Genomic DNA, 15,426 nt, shown 5'->3' with positions numbered 1-15,426 from the left:
AAGTATATCCTCTTGTCATATATACTTCAACAGGAATTCAGATGTGCTTGCTCTCTCTCTCTCTTTTTTTGTCTTTCTCCGGACCCGCTCCCTCTCTCCATTTCTTTCCTACTCTTCCTCTCTCTCTCTCTCTCTCTCTCTCTCTCTCTCTCTCTCTCTCTCTCTCTCTCTCTCTCTCTCTCCTCCCTCCCTCGTGGTCTGCTTTTTGCCACTTTATTATTCATGATAGCGTTTATTGGATTTATTGGATGGTCATTCAAAGACACCTAGGCCCACCATATATTATTCATCATTAATTCATCACGCTTCAATTGAGTTATTCATCTATGTTGATCCATCCCAATTTGTCCCTTGTGTCGTTGTGTGCCTCCGTACCAAACCACTTGTTCCCTCAGGAACCTTCTAGGTGGCCCCAGGGTTTCCCTTTTATAGACACAGGTTCCTTCCCCCTTTGGTCGCCACGTTGGCCAGCTATCCCCTAACCGTAAACCAACACAACAAAACAATTGAGCCACACGTCAACCATTAACCAAGAGAGATATATAGCACCCTTGCAGGCTTTAGACTAACACAGGTGACGTTCGGGATTACCCTGCCTAGAGTCCCTCTAATGATGCGTAGATCAAGCATTAAAGACTGTCTGATTGAGTGAACCTGGAATTCGAGCAGGACCTCCAGCGAGCTTATTCCCAAAGCACCATGTCATTTGGATTACACTGCAATGATAATGGACTCTTTTGTCGCTTATCCTGATGTGTGACAATGTCGCATTTGTTTTTTAACAAATTAATATATTTATTTGTATTTGCAGACACTGCTTTAGATTGTGTGTGTGTGTGTGTGTGTGTGTGTGTGCACGTGTGTATTTGTGCAAGTGTGTATTTCTGTATGTTTGTGCATGTTAGTGCGTGTGTGTGTGTGTGTGTGTGCACACGTGTGTATTTTTGCACGTGTGTATGTCAGTATGTTTGTGCATGTGTTAGTGCACGTGTGTGTGTGTGTGTGTGTGTGTGTGTGTGTGATAGCGTGTGTGTGTGTGTGTGTGTGTGTGTGTCCTGTGAATCCCTGTGCTGAAAAGGTGAAATAATCCTTCTATCTAAATCAATACCAGCCTCTCTTTCACATTCTGCCTGCTCTCACTATACCACAGCTCTCCCGGCATGACAGCGCAAAGAATTATAAAAAAAGAAAACGTTTGATCTGATCAATACCCTCTATTGTGTGACGAATCGAGGCCCATCTGGAAGACACTGAGGCCTCCCCCCCCCCCCCCCCCCCCACACACACACACACACACACACACACACACACACACACACACACGTGTCTTAATAACACCCCCTCCTCTTCGAGTTCCCCCTTGGTTCTTATTTTTGTGCCCATCTCAGTGTACTGTCCTTGCTCTTGGTATCCAAGTCATCGATCGCTTGGAAATTCATGGGCAGACATCGGTTTGGGTGCCAAACTGGACCAAATGCTCACAATTTGAGAACAGAATCGATGCAGAACTCACTACACCACCACCACCATCACCGCAAAAGAGTTGTCCCCAGATACAGGCACAGCAAAGTCAAGGACAATGTACTCGATGTTGGCCACTCAGTGCAACGACAACAACCATACAAATCAATACTGAAATCGCACGCAGCCTGACCGAAATACTGATTTGAATCCCAAGTAAAAACTTTTTTTTTTTCAACTCTGCTCGGAAAATTGTCCTCAAAAAGCCTTCTTCTGTGCACGACCATCGCTTCAACCGCACCACATTACCTTTCATCAAGTTGTTTATAATCCCGGAATGAATCGCTTCTTGTGTAAAGTTAAACAGAATCAGGCACACGTGTGTCCAATTTGATGCCTGAACCCCATCCTGCAAAAATCTATACCCCCCCAAACCCCTTCCCCCATCACCACCAACACCATCACCACCAACACCACTCCCCCCCCACAGTGGCGGCTGCTGGTCTTTCAAAGAGCTCCAAGAAGCTCATTTTCGGCCTACATCATATAAATTGTCAATTTATGTATATGTAAATTATGCTCTCTGTTCCTTTTCAAGGAAATGCTCTGTCATACCAACTAGCTGTATTTTCCAGTGACTTGACCAGTGTCCTCTCAATGGCCAGCAGAGGTAGGCTGCTTAAACAGACTTGGCCCATTGTGTTATGGGTGTAGGACTTGAGCCGCTTTAAAAGAAGAAGCTCCTTTCTACACCTGTAGATGTAGCTCCAATTGTTGCCACTAATGAGAAAGGTTGTAAAGCTGAGGCATTGCACTGTCCAACTCCATGTCTTTAAGGAACACCAAGAAATCACACAGATTTCCCATCAACCTGCAAGTCCTGATCTGAATACAGGACTTGAAGTTCAGACCTCAGGCTCCCTGAATCAAAGTGATGGCCAACTACCAAAACGATATTAAACTTGAACAAGGAAAGGTGGGAATTATGTTAAACTGAAGCAAGGAATTGTGTGAATAAGTGTATGAAATGTACAATGAAAATTGTCTAGCAATTTCGCCAAGCAAATATCAAGAAATAGGTTGCAGTTCGTCTTTTGACTCACTTGCAAAATCCGCGATGGGACTGAGGAATGAAGAGAGCTCCGGCGACTTTTTATAGTTCAAAATCGCTGTCAATCAAATGGCAACTCAGTCTTTCGCAGACCCTCCAATCATCACACAGAAGCCCAGCGTCCAGCCCAGCCCACCCCTCCATTCACCCCCAGAGACACTGAGCGTCCGTGGGATCAAAGTAAAATAAAAGATGGACATGTTCTAACGCATTTTTAGTCAATGAAATGTTAACACAACAGTATATATTTGACCATTAAATTTTTTTAATTTTAGGGGAAGCTGAGCTTCCCTTGCAGTCTTAGAGAAATCGCCACTGCCCCCCCAACCTCCTGCACCATCCATCATCCGGCTGACTCTCTCTTTCCTGGTACAAGAGCCTGCATGCCCCCACCTCATTACCAACCACTGACCAGCACAGCATCACCGGGCCCAGGGGCCGCATGGGGGCCCGGCAGGCTGGGCCGGGGGCGACCCAGGCAGGGGGTCTTGGTTAGAGGGGGGCAAGTAGGGGAGTGGGTGGGGGGGAGGTGCTCTAATTGGGTTGGAGTGCACCAGCTGTTTCACATGCCCGCTCATCCCCAAAGGAGGAGAGGAGCTGGGGAGCGGGGGGGGGGGGGGGGGGATGCCACATGGTCATCCCCTCCCCCCTCCCACACACACACACACACACACACACACCCTCCAGTCCTTCCGCTCCTGCCAAAGTGGATGAAGATGCCTGCTGAATAGATCAATGGTCATGATGATGGTGCTGGTGCGACACACACAACCACACACACACACACACACACACACACACACACACACACATATATACACACGCACACCCCACACACGCGCACGCACACACACACACACACACACGAAGTGGGGAAGACGACAGTGACTGGAGCATACTCACATATGAAGGAAAATCAAAAGAATAAATACATATTTTCATCAAGCGCACACACACACACACACACACACACACACACACACACACTACACACCTTAGCCCCGAGAGACACACTTCAGCAGAGCCCCCTAGGGCCATAGAGGGGTCTGTAAAGTAAATACTACCCCCTCCCTCTTCCCGCCCCATTAGAGAATGGTAAAGTTAATTAGTATCCACTAGGAGATTAGTTTACTTAAACCAGACAGGCTCTTTGCTTCATGATCTGATTAAAGAGCAAATGAATTGCCTGTTAGTCCGCCATGCATCAGTTCCGCTTTTATTTTGAAATCTCAGAGCTGTTGTTCAGGAGAAGCGAGGTTGGATTGAATGGATCTGAGCTACCGGTGAAGGCCTCCATCTCAAATCCCGCTCCAGCTCCTCTTTCAGATACAGAGGTTGGAGTCGAAAAGCATATATTCGTGCCGGTATGGGAATAATTAGCTGTAGTAGCTAGCTGGCGGTGAGTTATCTGGCACACGATAAGAGCAGGGAAGCCGGGAATCATTAGGCCTACGGAAAGTCTGTTTGCGTGTGCGTTGTGTTCTCGCGCATGCACGCTCGTGATTGTGAAAGGGAGAGTGTCATCTGGCCCAGTGGCCCGTAGATATAATCTGATCTGAAGTTTACATCAGGGCATGTATTCGAGAAAGCGATAAAGCAGGCATTAAACTTTCCGGACCGAACACAATAAATTCCAAAGTAAGAGAAGATAGGCTATCAATAAAGAGGCCTAAGGTTATTTCTGTTCCATAGGTCACATGTAGTACCTTCAATGTCCTACAGGTGTCCTCAGTGCGCCCCCTCTGGAGCAGCCCATCTGCATTCCACGGCCTTGTCAACGGCTTCTGCAATTAGTTAATCAGGAGGTCTACTTTAAGTGTAACGTATGCGTAAATCAATTGACATTTCCGAAATTGTTTTAGTTATGTGTGGTGTTTCTGAGTTTGGAACTCTTTTCTGTCTCTTAATAAATAAATTAGTTGTGTTACTCGTCTTGACACGCAAAGTTCCCCTGATTTCCACAAGTCTTTACGCCTGTCTCGGCACGTCCCAACGTTTTTCCTCTGCCTGAGGCTCGCTAAGTTGTTTCCATTTACAACTGGAGAATGAGATGTCTCTGTCGTCGCATTCTTTAGAGCTCTTAAACAAGAACATAATCTCACAACTAGACCTTTATTTTATTTTTTGTTCAGGTTGTTTCCAAATGAGTCTTTGCTTTCTTTTTTATTACATCTCATAAAATATAATCAATCACACCAGACACGAATGGCCTGTGGGGCATAATAAATTATGCTAATACATAATGAGGATTGATTTGATTTTGGCACTTCGATTATTGTAAGCTTCAACGTTGTGGGTGAACTTATAGTAAAACTGAGTAAAACCTATTGAATTGGGGGACTCACATTCTCCTTTGTCTGCTGGTACGGGACACTTTCCCTCAAAAATAGAAGTAGGCCTATTGTCAAAGTATGGAGCAAATTTGCAGGCGGGACCTTGAATGACCCTCCCCATTTGTACAAGTGTCGGACTTTGAAGAAAGCCCAATCAACCTCGGCTGATCCTAGCCCCCCGCAAGGGTTCTAATGCATCTGTCTGGCCCTAGATACAATCTGGCCAAGGGGTAGGACCAACACACCCAAAAACGATTTGTCCCTGCTGCCATTGACCTTTTAAATAACTCAATGTGAATTTAGTATTTTACTTATAGGCCTACTTTATTGTTCGTCCGTTGGTTATGTTACTGCTAGCTGTAGGCCTACTACATTGCTCCTCTGCGATAACCATTGGGCACCAGTTTCATCAATCAGGGATAAGATACAGTAATTTCATCAATACAGTACACGCCCGCTGCCCTTTTGAGCGTTTGTCTAAAGTTGACATCGCTGTTAGAGCAACTGTAGTGTAGCTACCCCTTTTACAACAAACGTTTTCAGAGCTAAATGGATACGCCAAGATATGTTAATTGGCGTTTATCTATTTTACCCAGATTCTGAGTTGTTTATTCCAGATTCAATATCCTTTGACTGCATCTATTGACGTGCAGCGTTAGTTGCCCATCTCCTGTCCATGTGAGGGGAATACACTTAATTACTTTACAAAGATTTCCAATGTGTTTCAAATCCTGTTTCGAGTGCAAGTGAATGGAAGCGGCCTATCGACATGCACATGCAAAACCCAGTGATCTCCCCTTCTGGACGCTGATGAGTGATGAATTTTAGGAAAATAGGGATTTCGCTTGCACGCATTGATGAATGCTCGGCTGCACTGTATGTCAGAGAGAAAAAATCGGTGACTGAGATGCCAGAGAACATTATATCCGTCATGTGACTGGGCAGATTCCGCAAAGCATATTTCAAAACGGCTCCACCAAGAATATGCGTCATGTGGCTTATAGTAGACAGAGGGTCTTTATGAGACTCAAGAAGAGGCCTGATAGCTATTCGATGAACGGGATATAGACGTATGGATTGATTGATTCCAAGGAGGTTAGCAAACTAGGGACTGGCTAGACACTATTGCAATGATAGAAATGTGTTATTTGTGTAGGCCTGTGTAATTATTTCAAGTGACCTTGTTTATTAGTATCTTTTCAACTTGTTTTCTACGTGTGTTTCAACCCGAAGCAAGTTGTAACAACGGAACTCATTGTATTTCAAAAATAACTCATGAATTGTGTGTTAATATGAAGGATATTTCAAAGCAGCACGTATGATAACATGGCTTCAAAAGGAGAGATCTCCACAACTCCAAAGCAGTTATAGAGGCGAAACGGGGCCTACACATAGAAGATAGCCTAAGATCCACATACATCCAAACCATGGAAACATGCACAGCACGCATTGCTTGCAGGCAGCGGTACGGATCTTCCACTAACCCACTGACCTGCATTGCAGTGCAGCCCGTTGTCCCTTCTACGTGCTCAGAATGTAATAGCGTTTTTTGAGTGACAGCGAGACTTTGTTACTCAAAGCCTGTGTAGATGGCGCCACCAAGTGGCTAAATAATGTGCATGCGTAAAGAGGAAAAGTGCATATGACTACTGTGAAATGATGAATTGGAAGTTATTTGTAATGATGGATTGTGCGCAATATATATGGTAGGCCTATTAATGGCGCTGCTGGCATCGCCATGATATTGCCGGGTGTGCTGTATATAGGCTTCTTAATAGATTCGAATTATTATTAACCTGTTATGGTGTTATTTCCTCAACTGCATTTAAACAATTATTGATATGCACGCATTTGAGTTGAGAAATTATAACATTAAATCCCAATTATTAGCTCTGCTCTGTTTGGCATGACTGAACTAAAAGGAGAACAGAAGTTCCGATCACAGCTCCATTAGGTCACTAGCAGGATAACCACAACCTTGAAACAGACAGTCGTTGTTATAACATGGACCTTAGCAAGGTAGGTAACCTATTTCAGCAGTGGACTGTCCATATATAGCCTCGCGTGCCGAAAGCCAGCGGTGTCCCCGTTGCATGCTGGGAGATCTGCCCATATCATGATATGCAGGTGACGCTGCAAATAAAACCCTGCGCTCCGTGGTTATAGTCCGCGAGTAAGGAAATGGCGCTGTCCCTACTAGAACGCGTACAGGCATGGCTGTTCAGGGCGCTCATGGGAGCCCTGTTTGGGCTTTTTCGGGTTCTTTCTTCCCGGACTTGCGACCGGAGGAAGCTGCCTCCTGTTGAAAACCCGCTGCTGACCTTCTCAGCGGTGCAGCTTGCACGGAAGATTCGACGAAGAGAGGTCTGTCGGTTTGGGTCAAGGGACAAGTCAGCCAGAGTGTGAATGATGTGACTGTCTCTCGGAATGTACTCAACCGTCACTCAGAACGATTCGCTGATTGGCTCCGATCTAATTAACGCTCACGTTCTCCAGTAGGCCTATTCGTTTTTTCCTGGACCGATTGTACAGTTGTTTGAACAATTATTAGAAATGCATCGCGGTCTACGTGATTTTTGTAAAACAAATAAAAATTGAACAGATTACAGATGCACAGATACATGTGGAATGTAACCCACGCGATTTTAAACTTCTACCCTAAACTTATGTTGTGACGGTTTGGTTAAATGTTAATCACAAACCAAACAGAGGACACACACACACACACACACACACACACACACACACACACACACACACACACACACACACACACACACACACACACACACACACACACACACACACACACACACACACACACACACAGACTCTGACCTTTCCCCCCCCCCCCCCCCCCCCCACTTTGTCCAGGTGACCAGTCTGGAGGTAGTGCAGGTATACATTGACAGAATCCAGGAGGTCAATCCCCTCATCAACGCCATGGTCAAAGACCGGCAAGTACATGCAACTCTTTGGGGGAGGATTGTTTAGTGGTTGGCAAACCTTGGTTCGAGACAGTAGCCTACATGTCTGTCTCCACTCCATGGTCATGGACTGCACGTATTTGGGGACGTATTTGATTATGCGCTTATCTTAACGCGCAAATGCATCCAGCATTCTTTTCATGTCCCCTTTAATGTGTAAAATGCGTGTTTCTGATTCAAGTGCATCTCGAAAAACCCTCTCGCAAACAAGTTGATTGAATACATTAAAATGACATTGGCACTGGAACATAATATGAACGCATTTTTTGAGTCATAATAAAATGAAAATGCAATCATCCAATTTGCGTTTGCACTCATTTGCATAAAATGCAAATAAATAAAATGCAAATGAGTGTGCGGGACAAACTCCACCCACTATAAACCCACTTATTATGACAGATAAAAAGCAATTGTGCAATTGGGTTTTATTTTTCAACTTCAATTTGCAGAGGATTATTGTCTTAAAATGCCTCCATACTCGACGGCAATGTTCCTGAAAAAAATAATAGCCGGCAGGTGGAAATTCCGCCACCTGCTGGACGATTTGGCCGATCTATTCCTGAACTGGCGCAAAACGGAGATGTTGCTGAACGTATCTGCATGAGTGAATAGTGAAAATCACTAGCGGTGCCTGCAATGTAATCCAGGTAATTTACCAGGAACTATGTTTGAAAGAGGCTTATGTTTCTCTCTCTGTCTCTGTCTGTCTCTATCTATACTTGCTCTCTGCGTCTCTCTCTCTCTAACCTATCTCTCTCTCTGACCCGTCTCTCTGCCTCTCTCTCTCTCTGACCGTGTGTGTGTGTGTGTGTGTGTGTGTGTGTGTGTGTGTGTGTGTGTGTGTGTGTGTGTGTGTGTGTGTGTGTGTGTGTGTGTGTGTGTGTGTGTGTGTGTGTGTCTCTGCCTCTCTCTCCCTCTGACCACTGTGTGTGTGTGTCACTCACTTCCCCCCCCCCCGCCCCCTCCAGGTTTGCCGCGGCCCTGCAGGAGGCCTCCCAGGTGGATAAGCTGATCGAGGAGGAGACGGGAGGGGAGGAGGTCCTGGCCGACCGCCTCCCCCTCCTGGGGGTGCCCCTCTCCGTCAAGGAGTCCTTCGCCCTGCAGGGTACGCGGGTCTGAGTGTACCCGCGTCCGGCGACTACATGAGAGAAGTCAACGGGCGCGTTCCGACTGAGGGACTCTTCCCTGTAGCGAGCCGCTGTGGGCGTGGCTTTGGAGAGAGACTCCGCCCGACTTCACCGCTTAGCGGCTCAGTTAGTGGCTCAGGTAGCCCCTGCCTCGGGGGTAGGAGCTTTCTGAGCCAGCTCCTAACTAGTCGACGCTGTTTGGATACGTTTGAGGCGGGTCATCGACATTAGATATAACATCGAGTGTGTATTGTAGTGAGGTATGCATGTGGTCAAACACACTTTGACATAACAGAAACAGAAAAACAGGCTTACCGTTTGCCCCTGTCTAAGACGTTGCATTGCATTTCGCTGATGTCAATTCCTTAACACAGCGACACTTTCTGTGACCGCCGTGCTGCGTCGGCTTGTGAGCGTTGCGTAGCCGCTACAAAGGTTCCTGTATGGGAACGGACGCCAAGGGCGATTCAACAATTTTTTAATGTACATTTCCATGCGGTATTTTCAAAAATATATATATACATCTGACTTTGCTACTTACAAGACTTTTGCTGCTTTCTGACGCAACCAACAACAAACCCTGCGGTGTGTTTCAGTGTGTTTTTTATGCGTTATCTGTCTTACTTTGTCTTACCTGTTTCTTGTAATCTAATCTTCCCAGTGTTCAGTATGTTTTGTTGAACCTGTCTTTTCTGTGCTCTGTTTTTGTGTTTCGTCAAATTTTGTGTAATGTCTAAGTGATCAGTTTTTATGCTTCATGTTTCTTTGTGCAATATATTTATGTCATATATTATGACAATAATATATTGTCATATATTATGTCTGTATGTCAGGGCTCCCTTGAAAAAGAGGCTAAAGGTCTCAATGGGACTCACCTGGATAAATAAAGGTTAAATAAAATAAATAAATGAAGCACTCTGCAGCAGGTGAACAAATTTAATAAACAACAAAAAATATATATATATAATTATTATTTTTAAATTCAATTTGTTTCAGATTATTAATTTTTCTGCATCGAGACGGAATCGCTCTAGAGAGAATCGCGATGCATCGAAGAATCGATTATTTTTCCCACCCCTCCGCCTATTGCTATTGTTTATTAGCCACTGGCTAACAGAGTGGGTCCGTCTCCCCCCCCCCCCCCCCCCCCCCCCCCTCCCTGACAGGCATGCCCCAGACCACGGGGCTGGTGTCCCGGCGCGGGGTGGTGGCGGTGGTGGACGCCCCCCCGGTGGCTCTGCTGAAGCGGGCGGGGGCCATCCCCCTGGGGGTGACCAACACCAGCGAGCTCTGCATGTGGTCCGAGTCGCACAACCGCCTGTACGGCCTCACCAGGAACCCCTACGACCTGGAGAGGGTACCGGGGGGCAGCTCAGGTCTGTGCACACACACACACGCACGCACATTTGAACATGTTTGCACACACACACACACACACACACACACACACACACACACACACACACACACACACACACACACACACACACACACAAAGGCATACTCTTGGCACACATACTAAAGCTTACTGTTGACACAAGCACGCACACACACACACACACACACTGTTGACACACTTCCGCTCAAACATAAACAAACACATGTCGGAATACACACACCTGAACGTCTCCTGCACATCTGACGTGACTCCTCCAATAAGAACAGCCCCTCTGTTGCGGCATGTGTGTCACCCGTCAGGGGGAGAAGGCAGTCTGTTGGCGTCGGCCGGGGCCGTGATCGGGGTGGGCTCGGACATCGGAGGCAGTATTCGAATGCCCTGCTTCTTCAACGGCATATTTGGCCATAAAACGACTTCAGGTAAGGGCACGCACGCACGCACGCACGCACGCACGCGTGGAGCTCATACTCCATAATCACGCCATGGGTGAATGGTCCTGCAGATCCTAATCCCCTTTCTAAGTGTAAGGGTATTAAGGTGTGGCATCAAACCAAAACGTCTATCCACCTAACCTTTGATCACCTTTTTTTTTACACCAAAATATCCACCATCGTCCTCAATATTCAAGTAAAATAAGAATATATACATACCTGCACGTAGAATCCCACAATTCAGGGCCTTCTCTCCGCAGACTAGACACCGGGGGTCGTGACCTCTGCTCCTCTGCCCCCCTCCCCCCTCCTCCTCCTCAGGACTGGTCTCCAGTGACAACCAGCACCCCCCCGTCTCGGGCCGCTTCGAGGAGTACCTGAGCCTGGGGCCCATGTGCCGCTACGCCGAGGACCTGCTGCCCATGCTCCAGATCATGGCCGGCCCCAACGCCCACAGGTGAGATCCGCCGGGCGACGGCCTCCCATTGGACGGCTCCACCTCGAAACGGTGGCCGCTCTTAAGGCAGAGCTTTGGTTTGGATAACGGACGGCGGCAAGGTTTTGAGGTGTGTGTGTGTGTGTGTGTGTGTGTGTGTGTGTGTGTGTGTGTGTGTGTGTGTGTGTGTGTGTGTGTGTGTGTGTGTGTGTGTGTGTGTGTGTGTGTGTGTGTGTGTGTGTGTGTGTGTGTGTGTGTAGGCTGTCCCTCTCCGAAAAGGTGGACCTGAAGAAGTTGCGCTTCTTCACGGTCCCTCACGACGGCGGCTCTGTCGTCACCTCGCCCGTCGACAGTCAGCTCCTCCGCGTCCAGAGACAGGTGTGTGTGTGTATTATTGTGTATTGTAAAACGGCAACAGTCTCAGTCTCATCCCTTTATTTTCCTTCTCTCCGTTCCGCCTCACGCTTCCGACAATTTGTCGCTCCCTACCCCACAGTGCAGATGGGACACACACACACACACACACACTGAACACACACGCTGAACACACAGCGTAATGAGTGGGGGTGGTGGTCTTCCCCGTCAGGTGGTGGAGCGGCTGGAGTCTGACCTGGGGGTCCGGGTGGAGGAGGTGAAGTTCCATGAGCTGCGCTACGGCTTCCAGATCTGGAACACCTACATGGGCCTGCCGGACGACGAGGGGGCGGTAGGTCTGTCAGAAGGATCTCAATGTATAAAGAGCTATGGTATGCTAATGAGACATGCTTATATACCAGGTAGGAGCACCATTCGTCTTGGCTCCATTGCGGTTGACCATTTTATGACCGCATGTCCTCTGGTATTTTTTTTCTCTTTGCTGAACTCAACTGCCTCAGACCGATCCGAACTCTGAGTGGCCCATGACGATATTTGTAGTATTCTTTTTAGGAACGTATCAGTCTGTTGACACAGCGTTCCAGTTCGTATGGCTACATCGAGGGGAATCCCCTCTAAGGCCCTGTTTACATAAGAGAAACATCTACGAAGGGACGAAGCACTCTCAATCATTCATAGCTTGTTTAGACTTGGGGTCAGTCCATGAGAGATCCCCCCCCCCCCCCCCCCCTTCACGTACAGGTTTAAGGTTTTCACAATCGCGGAGACTTACCAATTGACCTTGCTGTGCATTATGTCGCAAATCATGTTTACTAATAACAGTGCAAGGGCCGGGAACAGTAAAGAAAAGAAGGAATCTGTGCCGGTGGGGTGTTTGTTGGGGCAGCTTGCAAGCATCTTAAGAGGCTCAGTTCGCCCCACCTCCCCTCCGAGACAAATCACATTAGTTTTATGAAAACAAAGGGAGTCATTCACCCTAGCCCGGCTACCAATTCTGTTTCACAACGTGTGTGTGTGTGTGTGTGTGTGTGTGTGTGTGTGTGTGTGTGTGTGTGTGTGTGTGTGTGTGTGTGTGTGTGTGTGTGTGTGTGTGTGTGTGTGTGTGTGTGTGTGTGTGTGTGTGTGTGTGTCACAGCCTCCTCTAAAGTTTGGTGATCTGCTGGGCACGCCGGGGCGTCCAGTCTGGCCGGTGTGGGAGCTGGTGAAATGGATGCTGGGAAAATCGGATCACACCATGGCCGCCATCGGTACGAGACGAGCCCTTTGATTACTTAGGCTTCAAGAACTTCTTTTTGTTTTATAAGCTTTTTTATGTGCATGACAGAAATTTCGCGACAGACAGCTACAGGCGATCTCCTAACTCATCCAACATGTATTCATTGAAGACTAACCAACGATTTGACTGCTGTGCTTTTCGATTCCCTACTATGTTGTTAATGCAGTCTGTCGCCACCTTGACATCACTTGTGTCCATGAAACCCGTAGTCAAAGAACAGACCTTTATTAAGACATAGCGCTTCACATTACTGTATGTGCAGACAGCAACTTCCAAGGTCAGAAACAACCAGGCGTCTGTTTCAGGACAAGAGACTACCAGACTATTATTATCAGCAATGGAGTTAGACGTGGCTCTGAGTTTGTATTATATAGACAGTATTTTAACAAAGAAGAGGTAAGAATCCTGCATTTTATACACTGCCAAAATGTAACTTACTATTTTTCCATAGTGAATCATTATTGAATAATGAATTATATGTTGATATATTTGATCTAGATTCCGAATCAAGCTAATCCAAGCCAACAAAAAGAATGACTTAGAATGACTTGTCTTTTTTATAGCAATACGATCATGTGTGTGTGTGTGTGTGTGTGTGTGTGTGTGTGTGTGTGTGTGTGTGTGTGTGTGTGTGTGTGTGTGTGTGTGTGTGTGTGTGTGTGTGTGTGTGTGTGTGTGTGTGTGTGTGTGTGTGTGTGTCCAGGCCTGGCCATGATAGAGAAGACCCACTCTGCGGTGGCCCCCGCCTCCATCCTGCGGCACAAGGAGAAGCTGCAGCGGGAGGTGGAGGAGCTGCTGGGGACGGACGGTGTCCTGCTGTACCCCACCCACCCCAACGTGGCCCCCAAGCACCACCACCCGCTCTTCAGGCCCTTTGACTTCGCCTACACCGGTGAGCGGTCGCGTGGCTCTCAAACGTCGGACGTTTAGCTTCTTTGATCCGAGTGAATTATGCCCAAAGTACACACAGACGTGTCGGGACAGACGCCTTTAAACGTGGCCCTTATTTATTCATTTTTGAAGATATTTTTTTAATGCTTTATTATAGAGTGAGATGGTTATGAAGATATGGGAGATGGAGGGGGTGGACATTCAGCAAAGGACCACGGGCAGGGTTCTAACCCGGGTCACTGCGTTCAGGACTGAGACTATATGGCACCCGCTCTACCCGGTGGACAGTCAAGACAATGGGTTGAAAAAGGGACAGGGAATGAAGTGTAGGTTGGACTGGATCCGGAGGGTCACAATGTCACTCACGAATGGAACAACACGCACTGCTATCGAGACTGCGGTGCCTAGCACATAACGAGGACTAAGAACGGTTCACCGCGGTGACAAACCGCCACTGTATTATTTGGATGAGTCGTTTACCGTAAAACTTCAATTAATAGCCCAGGCTTTTATTTGTTTCAATCAGTGAACTCAACCGGCCTATATTTGAGACAGACGTCTATATGGAACAATTCCTTTTCGATTTTCCTTTTGGTCCACTAATGCCATCTACTGGCGAAAGTTGGTAATGCTCGGAAATACGCTGGGGGTAGAGGGCAGAACACTCTCACCAAAAAAAAACAGACCCGTCGTCTAATTGAGACCGGGGTTTATTTGTCAAAACGTGTAGCCACACCCGGCTAGTAAAAGGGACTCAGCATTTAATTGGGACTCTGCTTTTAATTGAAGTTTTACGGTATTCTGCGTAAAATAAATCCAGTGATTTTAGTATTTGCTTCTCGGTTCTGTTCCCCAGGCATCATCAACATCCTGGGGCTGCCCGTGACCCAGGTCCCCCTGGGGCTGAGCCGGGAGGGCCTCCCCATGGGGGTGCAGCTCATCGCGGGGAAGCTGCAGGACCGCCTGCCCCTGGCCCTGGCTCTCCACCTGGAGAAGTCGTTCGGCGGCTGGAGGGACCCCGGGGCCAAATGAAGACCGCACCGCTACCGGGAACAAACACGTGTCTATACACACACAGGCAGGGGGTTGGAACTAGGTGTGTGTGTGTGTGTGTGTGTGTGTGTGTGTGTGTGTGTGTGTGTGTGTGTGTGTGTGTGTGTGTGTGTGTGTGTGTGTGTGTGTGTGTGTGTGTGTGTGTGTGTGTGTGTGTTTTTCTTCCATGCGCTCCCTGGGAACCAGTGTGGTGGCCAGGAGCAGAAAGGGCCCGTTTTTATAGTCAGTCTTGTCGCTGATGTGGTTCGGACTCCAGCATTATGGCACAGTTGGGAGTTCAGATGGGGTGGCACTGACTTGTCGTGGTGTAAACGTTGTACACTGAATGAATCAAGCAGCACTATGAATGTCAACACGGATGAAAGTATGATTTGCACTCAGGGATGAAAGCACATGTTGGGTGAGAAAAGAGAGCAACTCAAATTAGAAAAATAAATTCAATGCTCTCTCAGAAATTAAGGGTTGAATAAATGCATGCTTTGTATGTGTGTCCGCGATCACATATTGTGGTAATGTAGACTATTGATTGAGTGTATGTTTATTGGT

General features: G+C 47.3%; 1 protein-coding gene across 1 annotated transcript; it reads left to right on the top strand.

Annotated features, from left to right (window-relative positions):
* The first annotated feature begins 7,039 nt into the window (after positions 1-7,039).
* Positions 7,040-14,997, top strand: faah2b (fatty acid amide hydrolase 2b). Its single transcript, XM_084487272.1, has 11 exons — positions 7,040-7,269; positions 7,780-7,862; positions 8,861-8,997; positions 10,186-10,395; positions 10,718-10,837; positions 11,171-11,306; positions 11,546-11,663; positions 11,872-11,991; positions 12,796-12,907; positions 13,640-13,828; positions 14,684-14,997. Exons 1-11 carry the CDS (start codon positions 7,087-7,089, stop codon positions 14,857-14,859), a joined length of 1,584 nt encoding a protein of 527 aa, XP_084343398.1. The 5' UTR covers positions 7,040-7,086; the 3' UTR covers positions 14,860-14,997.
* Positions 14,998-15,426: the final 429 nt, after the last annotated feature.

This window comes from Micromesistius poutassou (assembly GCF_964030765.1).
Source record: "Micromesistius poutassou genome assembly, chromosome: 23".
Lineage (NCBI taxonomy): Eukaryota > Metazoa > Chordata > Actinopteri > Gadiformes > Gadidae > Micromesistius > Micromesistius poutassou.
Note: the sequence above shows the minus strand (reverse complement) of the source record. Positions and strands in the feature narration are given on the sequence as shown.

What these genes read in the sequence shown, in the direction of transcription:
- faah2b (XM_084487272.1), top strand. Translation starts at nt 7,087, where the DNA reads ATGGCGCTGTCCCTACTAGAACGCGTACAGGCATGGCTGTTCAGGGCG. An exon ending in GGAAGATTCGACGAAGAGAG is followed by an intron (nt 7,270 to 7,779) that starts GTCTGTCGGTTT and finishes CACTTTGTCCAG; the next exon opens with GTGACCAGTCTGGAGGTAGT. An exon ending in AACGCCATGGTCAAAGACCG is followed by an intron (nt 7,863 to 8,860) that starts GCAAGTACATGC and finishes CGCCCCCTCCAG; the next exon opens with GTTTGCCGCGGCCCTGCAGG.